This window comes from Aquarana catesbeiana, linkage group LG03 (assembly GCF_042186555.1).
Source record: "Aquarana catesbeiana isolate 2022-GZ linkage group LG03, ASM4218655v1, whole genome shotgun sequence".
NCBI lineage: Eukaryota > Metazoa > Chordata > Amphibia > Anura > Ranidae > Aquarana > Aquarana catesbeiana.
This window is the reverse complement of record NC_133326.1, coordinates 115,950,452-115,973,363: the sequence shown is the minus strand read 5'-3', so window position 1 is coordinate 115,973,363 and position 22,912 is coordinate 115,950,452. Positions and strand designations below refer to the sequence as shown.

General features: G+C 41.9%; 1 protein-coding gene across 1 annotated transcript in view; it reads left to right on the top strand.

The window, feature by feature from the left end:
* Nucleotides 1-928: 928 nt before the first annotated feature.
* The window catches only part of CSPG4 (chondroitin sulfate proteoglycan 4), a 183,569-nt gene continuing 161,585 nt past the window's right edge, over nt 929-22,912 (top strand). The window contains exon 1 of the mRNA XM_073619044.1: nt 929-1,066. Within this exon, the coding sequence (XP_073475145.1) occupies nt 1,045-1,066 (22 nt within the window). The 5' untranslated portion in view covers nt 929-1,044. The remainder of the gene's footprint in view (nt 1,067-22,912) is intronic.

Sequence of the window (22,912 nt, the reverse complement as noted above, 5' to 3'; positions counted from 1 at the left end):
ACAAGGGCGAGTTCATAGGGGGGTGATAAATGGGGAGTACTCGGAATGGTCAGGGGTGGGTAGTGGGGTCCCCCAGGTTTCTGTGCTGGGACCAATCCTATTTATTTTGTTCATAAATGACCTGGAGGATGGGGGTAAACAGTTCAATCTCTGTATTTGCGGACGATACTGAGCTAAGCAGGGCAATAACTTCTCCGCAGGATGTGGAAACCTTGCAAAAAGATCTGAACAAATTAATGGGGTGGGCAACTACATGGCAAATGAGGTTCAATGTAGAAAAATGTAAAATAATGCTTTTGGATGGCAAAAATATGAATGCAATCTATACACTGGGGGGGGGGGGACCTCTGGGGGAATCTAGGATGGAAAAAGACCTGGGGGTCCTAGTAGATGATAGGCTCAGCAATGGCATGCAATGCCAAGCTGCTGCTAACAAAGCAAACAGAATATTGGCATGCATTAAAAAGGGGATCAACTCCAGAGATAAAATAATAATAATTCTCCCGCTCTACAAGACTCTGGTCCGGCCACACGTAGAGTATGCTGTCCAGTTCTGGGCACCAGTCCTCAGGAAGGATATACTGGAAATGGAGCGAGTACAAAGAAGGGCAACAAAGCTAATAAAGGGTCTGGAGCAGTGGCAGCCTGTCCATAGGGGGCGCCTGGGCGCCACCCCCCCCCTCCTGTAGTCACAAAAAAACTAAAAATAAATAAAACATTTTTTATTTTTTTTAAAAGGTCCCTTTAAGAAAAAATTTTTTTTTTAAATTTCCTTTAACTAAGTGCACTGTGTTCGGGACACAGTGTACTATAGGAAGCATCACGTCAATGCAATCACAAGACTGCAGACGTGGTGCTTCATTGGCAGTATTTTTAGCTGCTTTGCGTTGCAAACCAAAGCGCTGAGCAGCTTTTGCCTTCCACCCGTAGTATACTGCGGGCGGGAGCTTTGTTGTTTAAGTGTACTAGTGTAGACGAGGTTTCTTCTGGGTTTCGTGGACGAGGGTGGAAACCGGAAGTGACGTCGGCAGCTCCGTTCTTTGCATGGCCGAGCGGAGCTGGAAGGGTAAGTAATGTAAGTAATGACAGAGCTGAGTCACACAGAAAGCACTTCACACAGGCAGCATACCTGCACTGACTGAAAGGGGGATATGTAATAATCATATTTCCATGGTGGCAGGCTAGATCAGATGTGAGAAGATGTGAGAAAGTTTTGCACCCTGCCTGCATGCTTCTCTAGAGAGTCTCTGTATGTCACGTGGTTACTGAACAGCAGCAGCTAATGTGCTAGGGCTGAACAGTACTCTCTGCTTGTCTGGTTAGCTGGAGGTTTGGTTTGGGTAATCCTGCAGGTATCATTAGAGCAGGTTTAATCTTGTTGAGCCAGCCATCCATCCATCCATACTCAGCCAGCCAGCCAGCCATCCAGCCATCCATACTCAGCCTGGCCAGCCATCCATCCATCCATGCTCAGCCAGCCATCCATCCATCCATGATCAGCCATCCATCCATAAATGCTCAGCCAGTCATCATTACTCAGCAATACTCATCCATCCATCCATCCTCAGCCACCCATCCATACTCAGCAATACTCAGCCGGCCATCCATACTCAGCGATACTCATCCATCCATCCATACTCAGCCAGCGATCCATACTCAGCAATACTCATCCATCCATCCATACTCAGCATAACTCATCCATGCTCAGCCATCCATCCCTAATCAGCAATACTCATCCATGCTCATCCATCCATCCATACTCATCCATCAATCCATGCTCAGCCATCCCATCCACCCCCATCCATACTCAGCCATACCCAGCAATGCCCAGCCATCCCATCCATACCCAGCCGTACTCAGCCGTACCCAGCCATCCCATCCATACCCAGCTGTACCCAGCCATCCCATCCATACCCAGCCGTACCCAGCCATCCCATCCATACCCAGCCGTACCCAGCCATCCCATCTGTACTCAGCCGTACCCAGCCATCCCATCCGTACCCAGCCGTACCTGGCCGTACTCAGCCATACCCAGCCGCACCCAGCCATACCCGGCCGTACTCAGCCATACTCATTCATGCTTAGTCATCCCATCCATACTCAGCCATCCCCATCCGCGGCTCATCCATCCCCATCCATGGCTCATCCATCCTCATTCATGCTCATCCATGCCACATCCATGCCACTAGAGTGCCTAACAAAGGTGTAATAGGTAGTCAAATTAGATTTGACATTTATGCCCCTAAAACGCCTAATGGCCTCTCTATGTGGCCAGGCTGTGTAAAAGTCTTCACAATGTACTTTCGCCGTACTCGGGAGGAGTAGGAGAATCTATTTGGGGGTGTCATTTTTGGTATGTACATGCTATGTGTTAGAAATATTGTATAAATGGACAACTTTGTATAAAAAAAAGTGTTTTCATTTTCTTTACACATTTTCCAGAAACTTGTCCAAAAAAAATGACATGTTCAAAAGACTCGATATGCCTCTTAGATTATACGTTGGGTTGTTTTCTTTCCAAAATGGGGTAATTTTTGGGGCGTTTCCATTGTCCTGGTGCTCCAGGGCCTTCAAAAGTGTAATGCTGTGTACACACGACCGGACTTTCCGGGAGAAAAGGTCAGACGGAACTAATCCGTCGGACATTCCGATCGTGTGTGGGCTTTTCTGTCAAAAAATCTGACGGCCCTTAGAAATAGAACATGTTTCAAATCTTTCCGACGGACTCGATTCCTATAGAAAAAAACGTTCGTCTGTATGCTAGTCCGACGGACCGAAAATGACGCAAGGGCAGCTATTGGCTACTGGCTATTGAACTTCCTTTTCTAGTCCGGTCGTACATTATCACGTTCGAAATGATCAGACTTTGGTGGGATCGTGTGTAGGCAAGTCCGTTTCGTCGGAACTCCGTCAAAGTCCTTCGAAGTTCAGTCCGACGAGAAGTCCGCTCGTGTGTACGCGGCATTAGAGGTAGTCAAGAAATTATATGTGTAATTTATGCTCCAGGAATGCCTGACGGTGCTCCCTGCATGTTGCACTTCTGTATGTGGCCACGCTGTGTAACAGCGGACACACGGCGGTCTATGGGAAGCTTCCCAGCTTGCAATCAGCTGATCTGTATACCGTATCTGTGGTGCTGATCTGTATACCGTATCTGTGGTGCTTATCTGTATACCGTATCTGTGGTGCAGATCTGTATACCGTATCTGTAATGCTGAGCTATATACCATATCTGTGATACTGAGCTGTATACTCTGTTCTGTGATGCTGAGCTGTATACTCCTGACACTATGGGTGGAAGCAAGTGGAATACAAGGGACAGAGTGGGTGGATTCTATAAGGGGTGGGGCTTATGGGAAGTCGGAGTGGTCAAAAAGAAAGGGCGGGGTCTGGGGATCCTAAAACTTCACCAGCCACCACTGGTCTGGAGGATATTAGTTATGAGGAAAGTTTGCGAGCACTGAAATGATTCTCCCTGGAGAAGAGACGCGTGAGAGGGGATATGATTGCAATTTATAAATACCGTACTGGTGACCCCACAATAGGGATAAAACTTTTTTGCGGAATGGAGTTTAACAAGATACGTGGCCACTCATTAAAATTAGAAGAAAATAGGTTTAACCTTAACCTACGTAGAAGGTTCTTTACTGTAAGAGCGGCAAGGATGTGGAATTCCCTTCCACAGGCAGTGGTCTCAGCGGGGAGCATTGATAGTTTCAAAAAACTGTTAGATAAGCACCTGAACGACCACAACATACAGGGATATACAATGTAATACTGACACATATAATCACACACATAGGTTGGACTTGATGGACTTGTGTCTTTCAATCTCACCTACTATGTACTATGTAAACCCTGGTTGAGAATAACTATTCTATAGATCCTGTGCCACAGGAGTGTACAATGGAATGACCTTACCACCTTCATAAACATATGCAGAGTAGAGTCAGTTTAGGGGAAACCACTTTCCATATCTACATTTTCTCACCTACTAACCAGATTCCCATATCCTTGTAACCTCGTAAACCATACCTATTTTAACTAAAGCACCAACAAAACCTCTCCCAGCCACCTTGAAGAACCACCCCCCCCCACCCCCCACCCCCTCATGAAGCACTGCATCTTTTTGAAATACTGGGCCGACCAAATGTAGCCCAGGGTGGGTACATTCTCCCCCCTGTGGACCTCTCTCAGTATAGGTTGGTGACAGTGCTTATTCTCTAAACAACTTCCCGTTCACCTGCAATCATTGCAGATATATATTGGAAGCAAGATACAGGGTAAGCACTCAAAGGAAATCTTCTCTGTGGCTCTCATAGGTCACATGATTGAGCTGCAAAAGAATTTGGTAAAAGAAGTCTTCTGCCAGTGCTGCAGATCCCCCCACGTTTTCATTTTCTGATGAAGCATTTCTCAATATGGTACATCTGATTTTATGAAATGGAATTTAGGAATGGGTGTAAGCAGATTCAGATTACACATTGACATTTGAGTATGGAGCAGCTTATTCGTGAATTTCGTTAAATTCAGACCCTATTGATGGACTCAAATGTACCTTGCAATACACTGTGACTTTCTTGCCTCCATACTATAAGATTGGGTATCTGTTGACTCTTTGTAGACGGAGGGTGCCTTTTTAATATTTTTTTATGATTGTTTGTATTTTAATGTATATCCAATAAAATTTGTATTACTTTATACTTATCGCCTCATGCTGTGCCTACAAAATCCGTGTTTTGAGAGGCTGAGTTGGCTTCTATCTCCTTTTGGTCCATTTCCCACAACTTACTGGTTTCCTGGACATGCCCAGGGAAGATGATTCTTACTGCTTCCCTATTTCAGCATGCAGCTTCTCCAAAAGATCCAGCTGCAGAGAGTCCCTTCCTTAAGCCAACCATAGACGGTTCAAATCTTTACCGGTTCAGCAGGGAGCGTCCAAAATTCAAACCATGTATGGGCAGGGTGAATGTACCCAAGTTGATCGATCAATTAACTTGGGTACAACCAGTCTGCTGGGTTTTACATGCAATTATTGCTAACGGCTATTATAGCTGCTAACAGTAATCACTGTGTTCTCCCCGTGGGGACAGCACCCTGCCCCCCCTTGCAGGAAGAACACAGTGGCTCCGCGGGAGGGATTCCCCTATCAACACTGACTATGTTAATGGCGGAATCAAGCGATTTGCAAAAGAAAATCGCTCCATCTATGGCCAGCATAAGTGCTATCAAAGTACTCCAGTTTCAGTTGGGTGGCCCTTTGTCATTGGGCACGGGATCCCTCCAGCTGTTTTTCTGTGTTGCCAGAGCTACCTTGGACTGCACTGAGAGGGATGCTGTATATGACAATCACAAGTATCTATTTGCGTTCTGCACTGTTTTACTGAAGACATGATTCTCAGCTAAACTCTCTGTTGTTACAGAGTATTATAAAGACTATGCTATTCAGCCACATGTTACCCTAAAGGAGACACAGAGCCATTGGTGTGAAGAGTCCATGTTTGTGCAGCTTTCATATGTTTGTGCAGCTTTCATATGCTTGTGCAGCTTTCATTAATCTAAATGCATGCCTGTATTGTGTCATCTTTAACCAATTTTGCACAATTGCCTCTAAAGTTTAGTAACCTGTTAAGTTACAGTCAGGGCTAGTGTATACTAGCGTTAGACTTCTAAAGAATAATCTGTGGTAGATCGTTCTTGAGAGAGATTTTGACAGGCAGTGAGGACGTGTTATGTTGCCTAACCACTGCCTCTTTTAACTGTTAAAAACCCACACCAGTGCACTGCAACCACCTGCATTGCCAACCACAAGAGTAAACTGGACCTTATCCTCTGTCTGATCATTCAGCCGATTAACTATTCTGTTAAATTAGTTTCATCTAGACCTGAGCAAATTACAGTTTGGGACTGCTAAGCGGGAAATGAAATGTATTGATGGTAAATGTAAAGTTAGATATTTGTATTGAATATTTATACTGTATGATGGTGTTGCTTCAGACAAATTGAATTCCAGTAGCAAAGTAATCCAACCAAAGTAAACAAACTATTTCATATACAACAAAATTTAAAATCTTGAATCCATTACCTAGAAAAGTTCCAAATTACAGACAAACTGCAAAATAAAATAAATTATTGTTGATTTTCTGTAAAAATATCATACAGGCATGACTACCAAGCAGCTTCTCCCAAAATCACTGTGCGGATAATAGAGTAGGAAGGAGAATTCTTAAAGGTACACTCCAGAAAAAAAGTAAATACAGTATATACAAATAAAATAAGCTAATAAAAAATAAACCCTGTTTCAGTAAGTGATGGAGTATTCACAATTTTTCAAGCCATAGCCAGTCTTAGATCCTTGCAACTGTACAGTGATACAAAATCCTTATTAATCATTTATGGAAATGTATCATAACATATAGCAGATGTACCCTTTTGATTTTTTAAATAGAGCACTGACCCCTATCTCCTATGTTCCTTAAAATGTAGCTAGACCCCAAAACAAAAATGTAATATATTGCAGTTTATCAATCCTTAAAGCAATATTAAACCCAAACCAAAAATGTAATATATTGCAGCTTACCAATCATTAGATGTGGTGGCTGCTTTCGTTTTCTTTTTTCAGCTTTTTTCCCCTCTGTTTTTACTTGGTGGTCTGTCCAGTAACATACCTCCTGTAATAGAGTGCCTCCACTCTGGATGGACACAGGGGGAACATTTGCTGTTGGGGAATGTGAGGTTGTGGTTTTGAGGTGTTTTTGTGCTCTACGTTTTGACATTTTACTAATCTTTTAAGACAATGCATTGTGGTGTTGAAAAACAGAAGCTCACAAATGATACTATTAACCAGTTGCAGACTCTGGGCATGCTAAACATGCCCAAAAACATGTCATTATTGTACACAGGGCATGTCTAGTACGTCCAGTCCTTCTGCTCTGCGGCCGGGATTTCCCCTGTCCCAGTACAATGCAATTAAAGCGGGGTTCCACCCAAATTTTGAACATTATCTCTATGCATTCTTTTACTTGTCTAGATGCTGACATGCTGTGTAAAAAAATTTAAATTGCCGTAATTACCTTTTTTTTTTTCTAATCTTCTTAGCACTTCCTGGTTTTCCTCCCATGGGAGTAGGCGTGTTTCTAGCCTCTCCCAGACCTCCCACAGTCCCCTGGGAGCTAGTCTCCGGCTTCCCAGCATGCATTGTGCAACAGCGTCATCACAACATCTCGGTGAATGCTGGGAGCACAGCATTCACAGCATCCAGGAAATACATGCTTGTGGGCTTCAAATGCCCACAATGAAGATGGAAACTGCCTTCAGTGAATTTTATAAGTTATTCTTTACAACGAAATCGGACACAGGCGGACTTATTACACAGAACATGTGAGTAGATAATCATGAGAAGAAAAGTTTGTGAATGAACTCCAAAAAAAAAAAAACGATAGATAGGTGGAACCCCGCTTTAAGCTGTGATTAATCACTGCTGCATTGCAGAGTAGACAGAAAAGGTCGGCAGCAGGAGCTGTAAAAAAAAAAAAAGCAGTCTGGCAATGTTTATCAACAACATTGCACAGGCAGGAATACAGAAAGTTAAAACATTGTAACTTTCTGTGTATTAATTTACAGATTAAAGAAAAGAACTTCGATGTGCAAATGCAGAGAGTTAAAGAGGAACTGCAATCTGCTCACATAATTTGTAATAAAAACATCTTTGCCATTCTGAAGCTTCTCTCCAACCACTTTGGATATTATTCTATATATACGGTGATTCTGTACTTGCCAAATATGCTGCAGAATTCTCCCTCCACTAAGTCTAGCTTCATCCATTTTAACTGTGGGCAGCTGAAGCTGTTGCCTGTTCAGTTCCTGGATTTACATGGACACACAGAGGCACACCTCCAGCTCTGCAGCCCTGCGGCTCTCATTGGCCTTCTTTTGACTCATCCCCCCTCCCTTCCTGGCAAACTCTTATGAGAGTGAGAGAGAGAGTTGTGCATGATGTCATAATCCTAGGCTTTTTACCAGACACGAAATGGGAAGTAGCCTGTATAAGGTATTTACTGGAAGAAAAAAAATACTTAGAATTTCTACTTCCTCATTCAGCAGTAGTAGTGAATTCTTGGCTTGTGACAGCTGATTGGAGGAAAGGCACGCCCCCCCCCCCCCCCCCCTCCACAAAGGCAGAGGAAAGAAGGTACTTTCAGAGCTGTGCTGTGACAAGACAAGCTCTCTGCTGATATATTTATAGCACCCTCCCGGACACAAATTTCTAGATAGTTTTATCTCCCATCTCGGAGAATTTGTCAGAAGTTATATGATAAGTTATGCTGATAACAATGAAACAGCAGAAAGACACAGGACTCAGGGCTTTGGAGAGAGATAAGAAAACACTACAGATATATCTGCCAATTACAAATTTCATGAATTGGGTTTACATCCACTTTAACCACTTCATCTCCAGAAGGTTTTACCCCCTTCCTGACCAGACCATTTTTTGCTATACGGCACTGCGTTGCTTTAACTGACAATTGCGCGATCGTGCGACACTGTACACAAATAAAATTGATGTCCGTTTTTTCCCACAAAGAGAGCTTTCTTTTGGTGGTATTTGATCACCTCTGTGGTTTTTATTTTTGGCGCTATAACCAAAAAAAAAAACGACAATTTTGAAAAAAAAACAATATTTTTTACTTTCTGCTATAAAACACATCTAATAAAAAAATTTAAAAAATCAAATTTCTTCATCAATTTAGACCAATTTATATTCTGCTACATATTTTTGGTAAAAAAAAAAATCCCAAAAAGCGTTTATTGATTGGTTTGTGCAAAAGTTATAACATCTACAAACTATGGGATAGATTTATGGACTTTTTTTTTTTTTTTTTTATGTTTTTACTAGTAATGTCTGTGATCAGCGATTTTTAGCGGGACTGCAACATTGCAGTGGACAAATCTGACACTAAGTGACACTTTTTAGGGACCAGGGACAACAATACAGTAATTAGTGCTAAAAAAAATGCACTCACACTACATAAATGACACTGGCCAGGCAAAGGGTTAACTTTAGGGGCGATCAAAGGGTTAAGTGTGCTCCTAGAAAATGCTCTCTAAAGCCTCGTACACACGATCGGATTTTCCGCAGACAAAACCTCTGACTTTTGTCTAAAGGCGTGTGCCTGGATTTTGTCTTGCATACCAATGGCAAGGAATTGTCGGCCAACAAACACGAACACGAATGTAGTGACGTGGTTTTTCAGCTCTTTAGCGCCACCCTTTGGGCTCCTTCTGCTAATTTCGTTTTAGTAGAAGTCTGGTGAGTGTTGATTTGCGCTTTTCATTTTGCGCTTTTCATTTAGCGCTTTTCAGTTCGCGTTTTTCATTTTGTGCTTTTCAGTTGGTTTCTGAACGGCCATTCGTCAACCAGACATGTTGCGGAATCGGAGGAGATAACGTGTTATTTATTATTGGCCTTGGAGTTATTGCTTTGACCCAAGTCCAGTCCAGGAACAGGAGGAGGAGGATTTCTTGGACCAAAAATTGGTTGCTTTATTAATCATGACCAATTATGTCATATGTCTTTGCTGCGGGAGCTCCAGGAGAATAATCCAGATGATTTTTGGAATTATCTCCGGATGACGGACCCCTGCTTTCACCAACTCTTGGCATTGTTGATCCCCTATATTAAGAAGCAGGACACATGCATGAGGCTTTTATTTTATTTTTTGGTTGAATAATAATGATTTGATTTGTTATATTTTCTATATTTTCGGATGCATAGAATGCACTTTTTGGTTAAGTTCTATTGGCAGACAATTTTATTTGTTTTCTTTTTTTTAATGCACAATAACAAACATGGGGAGAATAATACTTGGCTATGTGTTTTACTTCAAATCTTCAAATGGCAGTTTGGGAGTAGGCAGTTACATTTAAAAAAATACAATGTAAAATTGACAAGGGACACCAACATAGTTGTATCTTTGATCTTAAAAACTACGGAATAATGGTGTTATGGTAACTTGCTCAAAAAAAAAAAAAAAGCATAATAATATTATTCTTGATATCACTAGAAAATAAAAGCCTTTTAAAATTTGTTTGCAATAACTCCATCAGTATCACCAGCAAAGCAGTTTCATTATTATCCCATTAAAGAAGAAGAGAATTGTGCGCTGCATTTTGAGATTTCATAATTTGCCACGTCACGAATGTTAATTCTCCATTACGAACGCTAGTTTACAAGACCGACCGCTTCCGGCTCATCCTTGCTTCCGAGCATGCGTATTGTACTTTGGACTTTTGTCCGACACACTTGTGTATACACGCTTGGAAAATCCGACAACAGACCATTGTCCGCGGAAAATTTTAAAGTCTGCCATCCAACATTTGTCTGCGGAAAATCCGACAACAATTGTCTGATGGAGCATACACAAGGTCGAATTTTCCGCCAACAGCCTGACATCACACCATTCGCGTAGGAAAATCTGATTGTGTGTACGAGGCTTAACTGTGTGGGGGATGGACTGACTGGAGGAAGAGAGATATCTGTGTTCCTGATTAGCAGGAACACAAGATCTCTCTTTTCCTCTGTGACAGAACAGCGGTCTGCCTTGTTTACATGGGCAGACCGAGAATGATCGGCTCCTACTGTGTCCAATCAAAACGGGAGTGTAGCTCCGGCAACGCGTGCGCCCCAGAGCCAAAAACAGGAATCACGTACAGGTATGTGATTTTGTGCTTAAAGGCTCGCCCTGCCACAGTAAATGTATGTGGGGCAGTCCTTAAGTGGTTAATACAACCTTGACAAAGTAAAAAAAAAATATATTTTTTTTCTAATTAAATGTTCCTCTGTTGAACCCCTCTTATTAACCCCTAAGTTTACTCTAATCATCATTAATTAACTCCGTATTCTCCTTCTCCGTTCAATTGTAATTTTCCTGGGGATTTCTTTTTCTATTTTATTAACTAATAGTTAAAAAAATCTGTTTTTGTTTGCTTTGTTCATTAATATTTTTACACCTTTTCCATATATTTACATGTATCACACTGAAAAAAGAGCAACATTGAAAAAACCCACTTTACTTCATTTGTAAATAACTTTGCAATGCTTTGTACCAAAATCATAATTTTAGTTTAGGTTTAAACAGGACAAATTACAGAATAAAAAGCACAAAATGCTTTTTTTATGTGCAGTAACACTATTTATGTTTAAACTAACACTGCTCAAAAAAAGAAAAAATGCCTTTTTGTTTAGTTTTGTTACGTTTAATTGTCTAAGGATTGCAAAAAAAAAATATTGTTGCAGGACAATATTTACAAAAAGAAAGCCTTGCTTGTCCTTAAAAAAACAATGTATGTATGACCGCCCACCACAGATATACTGCAGCAGGGTGGCTCTGTTGCACGAAACAATGTACCTGTACGTCATTTCGTGCAGTAGACGGCAGTGCGCACACGCTGATTGGCCAGAGAGGGAGCCCATCAGCGGGTTCGGTAGACCCGCTGACGGGCTCCCCAGAGAGGCAGAGCGTCAATCTGCCTATGTAAACAAGGCAGATGGCCGTTCTGACAGGGGACAACACAGTGATCTTGTGTTAATATAACAAGGCTTACATGTAGGTAAAATGAATGTCTGCCGGAACCGAGTGACGTCATTGCGGCTCCAGCCAATCACATAGCCGAAGTGCCCGAACCCGAAAAAAAGACCAAGGGAAAGATAACAGCCCTCTCAGCTATGACAGCGCCTCGCTGGAAGGCTTTGTTCCAAGGTAAGTATTTCATAATGTGCTAGTATGCGATGCATACTAGCACAATATGCAATTGCTTTACAGGTGTCGTTTTTTTTTTAAGCAGCTGCGGTTTACTACTGTTTTAACACTAGAGAATTTTTTTTTTGTTGTTGCTGCCAAAACGACTTAAAAATCCTTTTTTTTTTAATTCACATGCTACTGTTGTAACTAAGCCAAGCTTAACCACTTCAGTCCTGGAAGGATTTGCCCCCTTCCTGACCAGGCCATTTTTCGCGATACGGCACTGATTCGCTTTAACTGACAATTGCGCGGTCATGCAACGTTGTACCCAAACAAAATGTATGGCCTTTTTTCCCCACAAATAGAGCTTTCTTTTGGTGGTATTTGATCACCTCTGCGGGTTTTCTTTTTTGCGCTATAAACAAAAAAAGAGCGACAATTTTGAAAAAAACACAATATTTTGTACATTTTGCGATAATAAATATCCTCAAAAAAATGTAAAAACAAATTTCTTCATCAGTTTAGGTCGATATGTATTCTTCTACATATTTTTGGTAAAAAAAAATCGCAATAAGCCTATATTGATTGGTTTGCGCAGAAGTTAAGCGTCTACAAAATGACATTTTTATTATTATTTTTTTTTTTAACTAGACATTGCGGCGGACAAATCGGACACTTTTGACACTTTTTTGGGACCATTGACATTCATACAGCGATCAGTGCTATAAATAGCCACTGATTAATATATAAATATCACTGGCAGGGAAGGAGTTACCACTAGGGGGCGATCAAGGGGTTAAATGTGTTCCCTAGATGTTCTAACTGTGGGGGGAATGTGGCTGACTAGAGGAAGAGAGAGATCATTGTTTCTACTAGGTAGGAACACACGATCTGTCTCTTCTCCCCTGACAGAACCGGGATTTGTGTGTTTACACACACAGATCCCGGTTCTCGCTCTGTCACAAGCGATCGTGGGTGCCCAGCGGTCATCACGCCCACCAGGCACACGTATCAGCTCCAGGGACATGCTGTGGGTGCACGCGCGTGCCTGCTACAGCGTCTTAAAGAGCCGACATACAGGTATGACGGCTCACGCAGCAGTGCCAACCTGCCGCAGTATAACTGTGGCGGCTGGTCGGGAAGGGGGTTAATGTAAAAGTTAAAAAATCTATTACACATTTAAAATATGGACGCCAGAATGAGGTGCCGCTAAAGCTGTCCATGACAATTGTACTGTTCCATAACATCACATTCAGTTTAAAGCCATGTCCCAAGCATGTAATTTAGGATTGGTGTTTTTCCTTTATTGCCCTCAAGGGTACATTAACCCTTTTCCTGCCACTGACATATGTAGTCACCTTTTCATGGGCACATACAATTTTGAGGCTTGACATGATAGGTATCTTTCTACTCGACACAACCTCATCTTTTAAATTTTAGTAATAATTGGGTAATATATCCCATTTATGTGGCCTAAAATTAATTTTAGTGTATTTGAAACTGAAATTTTGTGTTTTATAAACAGCTGCACAAATATAGCGTGACATTAAAAATTGGATCTAAAAATTGGAACACTATTTTATTCTCTAGAGTGTCTCTAGAGTGTCTGCTTTCAGAAAATATATGATGTTTTGGGGATTTTTTTGATTTGTGGCAGTGCCTAGCTCCTCTTACCAATGACAATAGCTTGCTTTTTAGCCCTAGAAAATAGCGAGGATTTAGTATCAAGATTCACCCCATAGACTTCAATAGGGTCCACTGCTAAGTTTGGATTTTGTGGATTTCAAGCAAGATACAGTGAGCTATGCAAGTGCAGCACGGTGTACAGTCTCAGCATGCCTTGGGTGTCGGGATGCATTAACTCCTGTGTACATGTCTGCAAGTTATGTTAACCCGGGAAGCAGTGGCAGCTGGTGCTCCATTTTTTGGGGGGGGAGACAAAACCGCAAGCCACCCCACACCCACGGTTGAACACACCTCCCCTGTCGCTCGATCGTCAGCCCACCAGCCCTGCCCTTGCCTTCTCCTCGGCATCACGGCAGCTTCTCCTGCGTCTTCTCCTCCTCCTCTTCGGCAGCCATTACAATCGCTTCTTTTCTCGGCCAACCAGGTCTCAGGACACGCTTCCTGATTGGCCGGGAGGAGAATCCGGAAGACATAAGCGAATATTAATTCGCTATTGTCACACAACTGGGTGGGCTCAGGATGCAGTGCTCTGCGCCCCTAGCCCACCCTTTTTTTAAGTCAATCAGAATCTCTGGCTCTAATCACATGCTTCTAAAAAAAATCCCCATTGGAATCCATGCGTCTGGCACCCTGCATGTTGATTAGGGGCCGGACGCATGGATTAAGGGGGGCAGTGCCCCTGCCCCCCTTATGGATGGGCCTCTACTGCGGGGAAGGCGATTCAAATTAGTCAAAGACCAGAATACCTGAGTGAATATGTCAGTGACAGCAATGGGTTGACAAGGAAAATTGCTCTCAGTGAAGCACTTTGCCATAATATGCAAATACTGTATGCTGTGCATACTTGTAGTTAATGGCAAAAACCCACCCACCATGATGTTGATTTAGTTCCACTTTAACCATGCCTCTTTAAGCCAAACCCATAGCTCAGCATACTGTAGCCATGTCCACCTTTCACTTAAAAGTCTTTCTTTCTTCAAGGTAACCAAGCATACCCTAGGTCTTCCATAATTCCAGAACTGTCCTTAATGTTTTCTGTTATCACACAAGGGGGACAATCAGCTTTATGTTACTGTCAAAGAATCTATGGCTGAACGAAACATTAAATAGTTTAATGAAGAACTATATACAATGTCTTGAAAAAGTATTCATACCCCATTGACATTTTCCACATTTTGTCATGTTACCAAATACATAAATTAATTTTATTGGGATTTTTTTGTGATAGACCAACACAAAGTGGCACATAATTGTGAAATGGAAAGAAAATGATAAATGGTTTTCAATTTTAAAAAAAATAAATATCTAAAAGGTGTGGCGTCCATTTGTATTCAGCCCCCTTCACTCTGATACCCCTAACTAAAATCTAGTGGAACCAATTGCCTTCAGAAGTATTTTAAATAGTAAATACAGTCCACCTTTGTGTAATTTAATCTCAGTATAAATACAGCTGTTGGTTTGGAAAACCAGGTCAGGCATAAAGTTGTGGAGAAGTTTAATGCAGGGTTAGGTTATAAAAAAAATATCTAAAGCTTTAAACATCTCACGGGGCACTGTTCAATGCATCATCCGAAAATGGAAAGAATACGGCACAAACCTCCCAAGACATGGCCGTCCACCTAAACTGACAGCCGGGCAAGGAAAGCATTAATCAGAGAAGCAGCCAAGAGGCCCATGGTAACTCTGGAGGAGCTACAGAGATCCACAGCTCAGGTGGGAGAATCTGTCCTCAGGACAACTATTATTCATGCACTCTACAAATCTGCCCTTTATGGAAGAGTGGAAAGAAGAAAGCCATTGTTGAAAGAAAGCCATAAGAAGTCCCATTTGCAGTTTACAAGAAGCCGTGTGGAGGACACAGTAAACATGTGGAAGAAGGTGCTCTGGTCAGATGAGACCAAAATTGAACATTTTGGCCTAGAAGCAAAACGCTGTGTTTGGTGAAAAACTAACACTGCACATCACCCTGAACTCACCAACCCCACCATGGAACATGGTGGTGGCAGCATCATGTTGTGGGGATGCTTTTCTTCGGCAGGGACAGGGAAGCTGGTCAGAGTTGATGGGAAGATGGATGGAGCCAAATACAGGGCAAGCTTTGAAGAAAACCTGTTAGAGTCTGAAAAAGACTTGAGACTGGGGCGGAGGTTCACCTTCCAGCAGGACAATGACCCTAAACATACAGCCAGGGCTACGATTGAATGGTTTAGATTAAAGCATATTCATGTGTTAGAATGGCCCAGTCAAAGTCCAGACCTAAATCCAATTGAGAATCTGTGGCAAGACTTGAAAATTGCTGTTCACAAACACTCTCCATCCAGTCTGACAGAGCTTGAGCTGTTTTGCAAAGAAGAATGGGCAAAAATGTCACTCTCTAGATGTGCAAAACTGGTAGAGACATCCCCAAAAAGACTTGCAGCTGTAATTGTAGGGAAAGGTGGTTCTACAAAGTATTGACTCAGAGGGGCTGAATACAAATACATGCCACACTTTTCACATATTTATTTGTAAAAAAATGAGAAAACCATTTATCATTTTCCTTCCAATTCACAATTATGTGCCACTTTGTGTTGGTCTATCACATAAAATCCCAATAAAATACATTTACGTTTTTGGTTGTAATATGACAAAATGTAGAAAATTTCAAAGGGTATGAATACTTTTTCAAGGCACTGTAGGCTTGTAATGAAGTTATTTATACACTATACATGTTGCAATTTAATTATGCTCAATTGCATTGTCTTGACATTGTTATGTGTTGTTTAGAAATATAAGTTCATTTGCATTACCATGAAGATTTTTGAATACACTTATCATTCATTACATCTGTGGCTTGGAATGGTAATTATATCATGTTCATATTATTATCGATATTTTACTGTCACATCAGTCATAAAAACCTTTTACAATGACAGATTCAAATACATTACAACTGTCAGTGAACATGCTATGATCTTTTTTCAATTAAAAATTCACTGCACCAAGCACTACATCTAAGTAAAATGGCCACATGGCAAACATCTAAGTTTTTAAAAGGCTACAATGCACTGTAAGAAATTACATTTACTTTTCCAGGTGTTTTATAATTATCATGTACGTACTCATTGATTTGATTTACAGTGACTGTGTGTGGCCACAAAGCATGTCGAGTCTGAACCATAAAGCTCTGCTTCCCTAATTCAGTAACGTGATGTAGCAGAGGATTGTCACTTATGCAACAGTTTTGAAGGTGTCAGGTTCTGGAATGCCTATTAGCTTTCCTTCCCAATGCCATTCATAGTGGATACAAGTAACCCTTTCATGACTAAGCCTATTTCTGACATCTGGTGTTTACAAGTTAAAATCCGTATTTTTTCCTAGAAAATTACGTAGAACCCCCAAACATTATATATATATTTTTTAGCAGAGAATAAAATGGCGATTGTTGCAATATTTTATGTCACACAGTATTTGTGCAGCGGTGTTTTAAACTTAACTTTTTGGGAAAAAGACACATTCATGAATTTTTTTAAAAACGAAACAGTAAAGTTAGCCCAATTTTTTGGGATAATGTGAAAAATGATGTTACACCGAGTAAATAGATACCAAACATGTCACGCTTTATAATTGCACGCACTTGTGGAATGGCGACAAATTATGGTACCTAAAAATCTCCATAGGCGACGCTTTAAAAATGTTTTACGGTTACCAGGTTAGAGTTACAGGGGGAGGTTTAGTACGAGAATTATTGCTCTCGCTCTGACGATCGCGGCAATACCTCACATGTGTGATTTGAACACCATTTACATATGCGGGCGCGACTTCTGTATGCGTTTTCTTTGCTGCGCAAGCTCGCAGGGACAGGGGCGCTTTAAAAAAAAAATTTTTTCTAGAAAAAATCTATAAATCTATGTAAAAAAAAATGAAATTCCCTCCTTTTTTTTTTTTTTTTAGAAGGCTTAAAGAATAGGTTCATCTTTGGGAACACGTAACATGTTCCGACTCCTGTAGTTCTTCCCATGCTGCCCTCCCGGGGATCTTCTCCCTCACAATTCAAAAAGAGCACGGCTGTTCGGAGCTCTGGCCATACAACCATGTCATTCATTTACAGAGGTTTGTGAATGAAAAGACTACAAGTACCAACATCCTTTGTGGCTGACAGCTTGTAGTTTTCAATGAACTATAAAAACACACAAAAAATAAATGGTTGGTAGTACCCTGTGAGGCGCCTCCATCCCCATTGCACATACAAATGCAGAGTTTTGCCCATTGGGACTTTAGATGAAGCGCCACACAACCAGTAATAAAAACATAGTACAGGTTTATCGAGTATATCCCAGCAATAATACTGGAAAAAGGTGTCATAATGCCGAACAGTTGGCCCAAATATACAGGTCCATTACATGGTTACATACAGTAATCAAATAGTCCATGGTAAGTGTGTCATAGCATCTATGGTGACCCAACGCGTTTCGTGAGTTCAGTCTCACTTTTTAGGGGTTGATGCATAGACATAGTCTATAAAGTAAAATGGTTAAAAGATATAACATAATAATGAACATGGAAATGTATCAGATAGATTGAAATGTGGGAATCAGACTAATGGATCCATACTCAGAGATGCAGGATGCCCCATGCCAAAGTCCCACCGGTAGCTACCGGAGGCGTCTGACTTGGGAGCTGTGGGTAAAGGATCCAAATATTATAATGCAGCTTACCAGTTCTTAGATGTGATAGCTACATCAGTTTTCCTTTTTTAGGCTTTCTTTCCTTTATTTTCACCTGGTTGTCTGGCCAGTAAGTCTATTGTATTTCAACAGAGCAAGCTGTCCTGCAAACGTAACAGTTATAGATGTGAGACAAACCATTTACCACTGACAGGGGTGCTTACAATGATCATCTTTTTATTTTAGGTAAAACCTTTATCCCAGAAGGAAAGAAACAGTTTCTCTGTATTTACTCTCCTCCACCAGACTGACAATGCTGCTGTCTTCTGTAGCCCTGTGCTCCTTCATCCAGACTGGGGGCACTCTAATATATGAGGTGTGTTACTGCCCAGCTCACCAGGTGAAAACAGAGGGAAAAGTCCAAAAAAGAAAACGAATGCAGCCACCACATCTAAGGATTGGCAAGCTGCAATATATTACATGTTTGGTTTTGGGTTTATTACCGATTTTAAATGAGTTATTCTGAGTGGTACTAGTAGACAATTGTATGGGTAATAATTAAAATACAATTTTATGCAAACACACTATAGAAAGATGTTTTATGCGAGACTGAAAGAAGTCAAGGATACCTAAATATAATTGTCCAATATATACTGTATACTGCACATTACAATACGATCATACAATCTTTATAGAATCAACTTTAGATTTACCAAAACGATGTAATATAAGGACCTACCCAATCTATCCAAAAAATTGGTATCCAATCAAGCAGACCCTTGCACTGCCTACTTGTTGGTAGGCGGCACGCTGAGAGGCTTAGCCAGCTGCCACTCCAGGCATCTCGGCAGATCTCGACAAAAAGATCTCTCCAGAGTCTGGATTGGCTGAGTGATGTCAGCTGACAGCAAGTTTTAGCCCGCTGTCAGCTGAATATAAGTCACAGAATTGCAAAACTAAGGCTGGCCATACATGGTGGAATTTTGAAAGAAAATTTGTGCGTTTTGTGATCCGATGGTGCCACCATTGATTTTGAAATTCTGCCAACCAAGCCTTCAATTTCACCTCATATTGCTACAGAAAAGAATTTTCATGGCTGGGAATCTTCTTTTCTTTCCGGGAATTTTCTTTTCTTGCACATGCGCATTTCTTTTTCGATTACATTTCTTGCACGACTCACCCATCATTGATTAGAAAATCATTTGTTTTTTGAAAAATTTCCAACATGTCCGATTACTCAAATTCGATGGCCGCGCGAAAATAAACTGTTGCTGCAGCCCACTAATGGTGTGAAATACGAACAAAAATTCTTAGATAAGATTTTCGAAAGAAAATTCTTTCTAAATTTGACCCATGTATGGCCTGCCTAAGTGCACTCCTTGGACCCACAGGAGAAGCAGGACCAAAATAGCTTTGGCCATACTTCTCCTCTAAGACCCCATACAAACTATTAGATATTCTGCAGATTTTTGTCTTCAGATTTACCAAATCTTAATGCCCCGTACACACGATCGGATTTTCTGACAACAAATGTTGGATGTGAGCTTGCTGGTGGAAAGTCCGACCGTGTGTATGCTCCATCGAACATTTGTTGGCAGACTTTCCGCCAACAAATGTTGGCTAGCAGGTTCTTAAATTCTCCACCAACAAATTTTTGTTGTCGGACTTTCCGATCGTTTGTACACAAGTCCGCCGCACAAAATTTCCACGCATGCTCGGAATCAAGTACAAGCCGGAAGCACTCGGTCTTGGAAAAACTAGCGTTCATAATGGAAATATCACGTACGTCTTGGACTTCACTACGTTCGGAATTGTTGGCCAACATTTGTGTGACCGTGTGTATGCAAGACAAGTTGGAGCCAACAACCTTCGAACAAAAATCCACAGTTTTGTTTTCGGAAAGTCCGATCGTTTGTATGGGGCATAAGAGTTTCAATTTGTATGCAATCAGGCAGGCCCTTGCACTACATGGTTTTGGTAAATCGGAAGACAAAAACTGGCTCCATCATCCACCAAAAATTGAAATTTCATGTTTTGGGTGGACTAGCCATTTAATGCATCCCCTCTTAACTAGAGTTCCATGTAAACCTGAGGTTCTCAGGGTTCTTCCTGGGGGGGGGGTTCTTCAGCAATGAGCAATTTCTGCCACTCATATAGGTAACCACTGGCACCAATGATCTTTTTTCGCTACCTGTAATGGGGTATTGTTCTCAATGACCACAAGTGTAAGGAGCATTCTTCCCATGATCACAGTAATGTACCCTGAGCTGTAGATATAGTAATTATTGGCAGGGGTTCCCCAAGAAGAAATGTTATTTCAAGGGTTCCTCTGTGTTAAAATGGTTGAAAAAGGTTGCTTTGAATTGTACTGGAATTTTACATGAGCAAATGACATGAGCAATTTCTCTTTATTACTGACATGATGGGGCACAGCGGGTGTCTAGCCCACAGCACATAAATAGTCAGAAGTGGCCTTGGTTGAGAGTGTTTTCCCAGTGACATTGTAGACATATAAGTAAATATTGCTTTAAGTATACTTTACACAATAGCGTTATATTTCAATATCTTTAATGAGGATTTTCATCTTTGTCAGATCAGTGAGTGAAGACAGGAACAACATGCATGAATGTACTTTATCATGTAAATAATAAAGCATTTAATGATAAATGGAAACTCATATAGCACTAATCTCTGGGGGCCCTTTTTTTGTCCTCTATTTATATTACACAAAGGAAAGGTCTATAGGGGTAGACGAGACAAAAATAAACAGTGAATTGTTTTCCCAAGTCTAATGAATGTGCTGATACTGTATATAGTTATAGGGACAAGTGCGTAACTATATAAGCGCGTACGCTGCATTATTGATTTATTTTCATACATATGTCTGTGTAATATTACAGGTTGGCCTTGTCAATATGCTATAGAAAGTGGTATATTATTTGCATTTTGGTAGTTTGATTTTCTATTTTTTATCAGTCTGTGTTATTTATTCTATGTAGTATTTTAACCACTTCAATACCAGGCACTTAGACACCTTCCCGCCCAGGCCAATTTTCAGCTTTCAGCGCTGTCACACTTTGAATGACAATTGCGCGGTCATACCACGCTGTACCCAAACAAATTTTTTATCATTTTGTTCCCACAAATAGAGCTTTCTTTTGGTGGTATTTGATCACCTCTGCGGTTTTTATTTTTTGCGCAACAAATAAAAAAGACCGAAAATTTTGAAAAAAAACAAGTTTTTCTTTGTTTCTGTTAAAAATTTTTGTAAATAAGTAAGTTTTCTTCTTCAATGACGGGCACTGATATGGCTGCACTGACGCGTACTGATACGGCGGCACTGATGGGCACCGATGAATTGGCACGAATGAGGTGGCACTGATGAGGTGGCACTGACGGGCACTGATGATGGGCACTGATAGGCGGCACTGATGGGCACTGATAGCTGGCACTGGTATGCGGCACTGATGGGAACTCATAGGTGGCACCGATCGGCACTCATAGGTGGCACTGATGGGCACTCGTAGGTGGCATTGATGGGCACTCGTAGGTGGCATTGATGGGAACTTATGGGTGGCACTGATAGTTGGCACAGATGGGCACGGATGGGCACTGATAGGTGGGCACTGATGGGCACTGACAGGTGGCACCAATGGACACTGATGGGTGGCACTGATGACACTGATTGTTTGCACTGATGCCCCTAAGGGTGGCATTGCTGGGCATCACTGCAACATAATGGTGCCAATCAGTGCCCATTTGTGGGCACTGATTGGCACAGATTGGGCACACTGGGCACATGTGGATGGCAATGGGGTACATACCTGGCAATCCACATGTTGCCCCTTCCCTGGTGGTCCTAGTGGCGATCCCTGGTGGTCCAGTGTGGTGATCTGAGGGGGGGCTGCGCTGATTGTTAAACAATCAGCGCAGACCCCCCCTGCCAGGAGAGCCGCAGATCGGCTCTCCTCTACTCGCGTCTGTCAGACGGGAGTGAGGAAAAGCCGATCAACGGCTCTTCCTATTGACATTGTTATCAGCCGTGATTGGACACGTCTGATCACGTGGTAAAGAGCCTCTGCCGGAGGCTCTTTACCAAGATCGGTGGAGCGGTGTGTCAGACTGCCACACCGCTCCACCATTCGCCGTGATGCGCACCCCCGCGGGCGCACGGCGGCATGTTATCCTGCTGGACGTCATATGACGCCCAGTCAGAATAACTGAACCACCGTCCGGCCGTCATCTGCTATGGGCCGGGCGGGAAGTGGTTAACCACTTTACCCCCTTCACGACCAGGCCATTTTTTGCTATTCAGCACTGCTCTAATTTAACTGGTAATTGCGCGGTCATGCAATGCTGTACCTAAACAAAATGTATATCATTTTTTTCACACAAATAGAACTTTCTTTTGGTGGTATTTTTTGTATAATAACTTTTTATTTTTAGAACAAGACATAGCATGGCATGTCCAACAGTGTAAGTCATGTAAACAATGACCACGCAGGGTCGTATCAGTAACAATATGCAATATATGGTTGAACAGATACATACATTACTATTTACCTAATGAAAGGTGCTATACTAGGGATAACTCTATGGGACCCACTAAGGGGGTACTCCGGGGCCCCGTAGGCCCTATATGTTCGTGGAATATATAGATGGTGAGGGACCAGCCTAGGGGCTCGCGAGGGTATATTCCAGTTGGGGAGCCCCCTGGAGTGCACGGGGTATACAGCCCGGTGGCCCACAGCCTGGGCAGGAAGGGGGGGCTCGGGGCCTCCATCAATCCGCCTCCCGCTCCCATGTAGGCCCCCACGACCACGCAACAGTGGTTTGTTC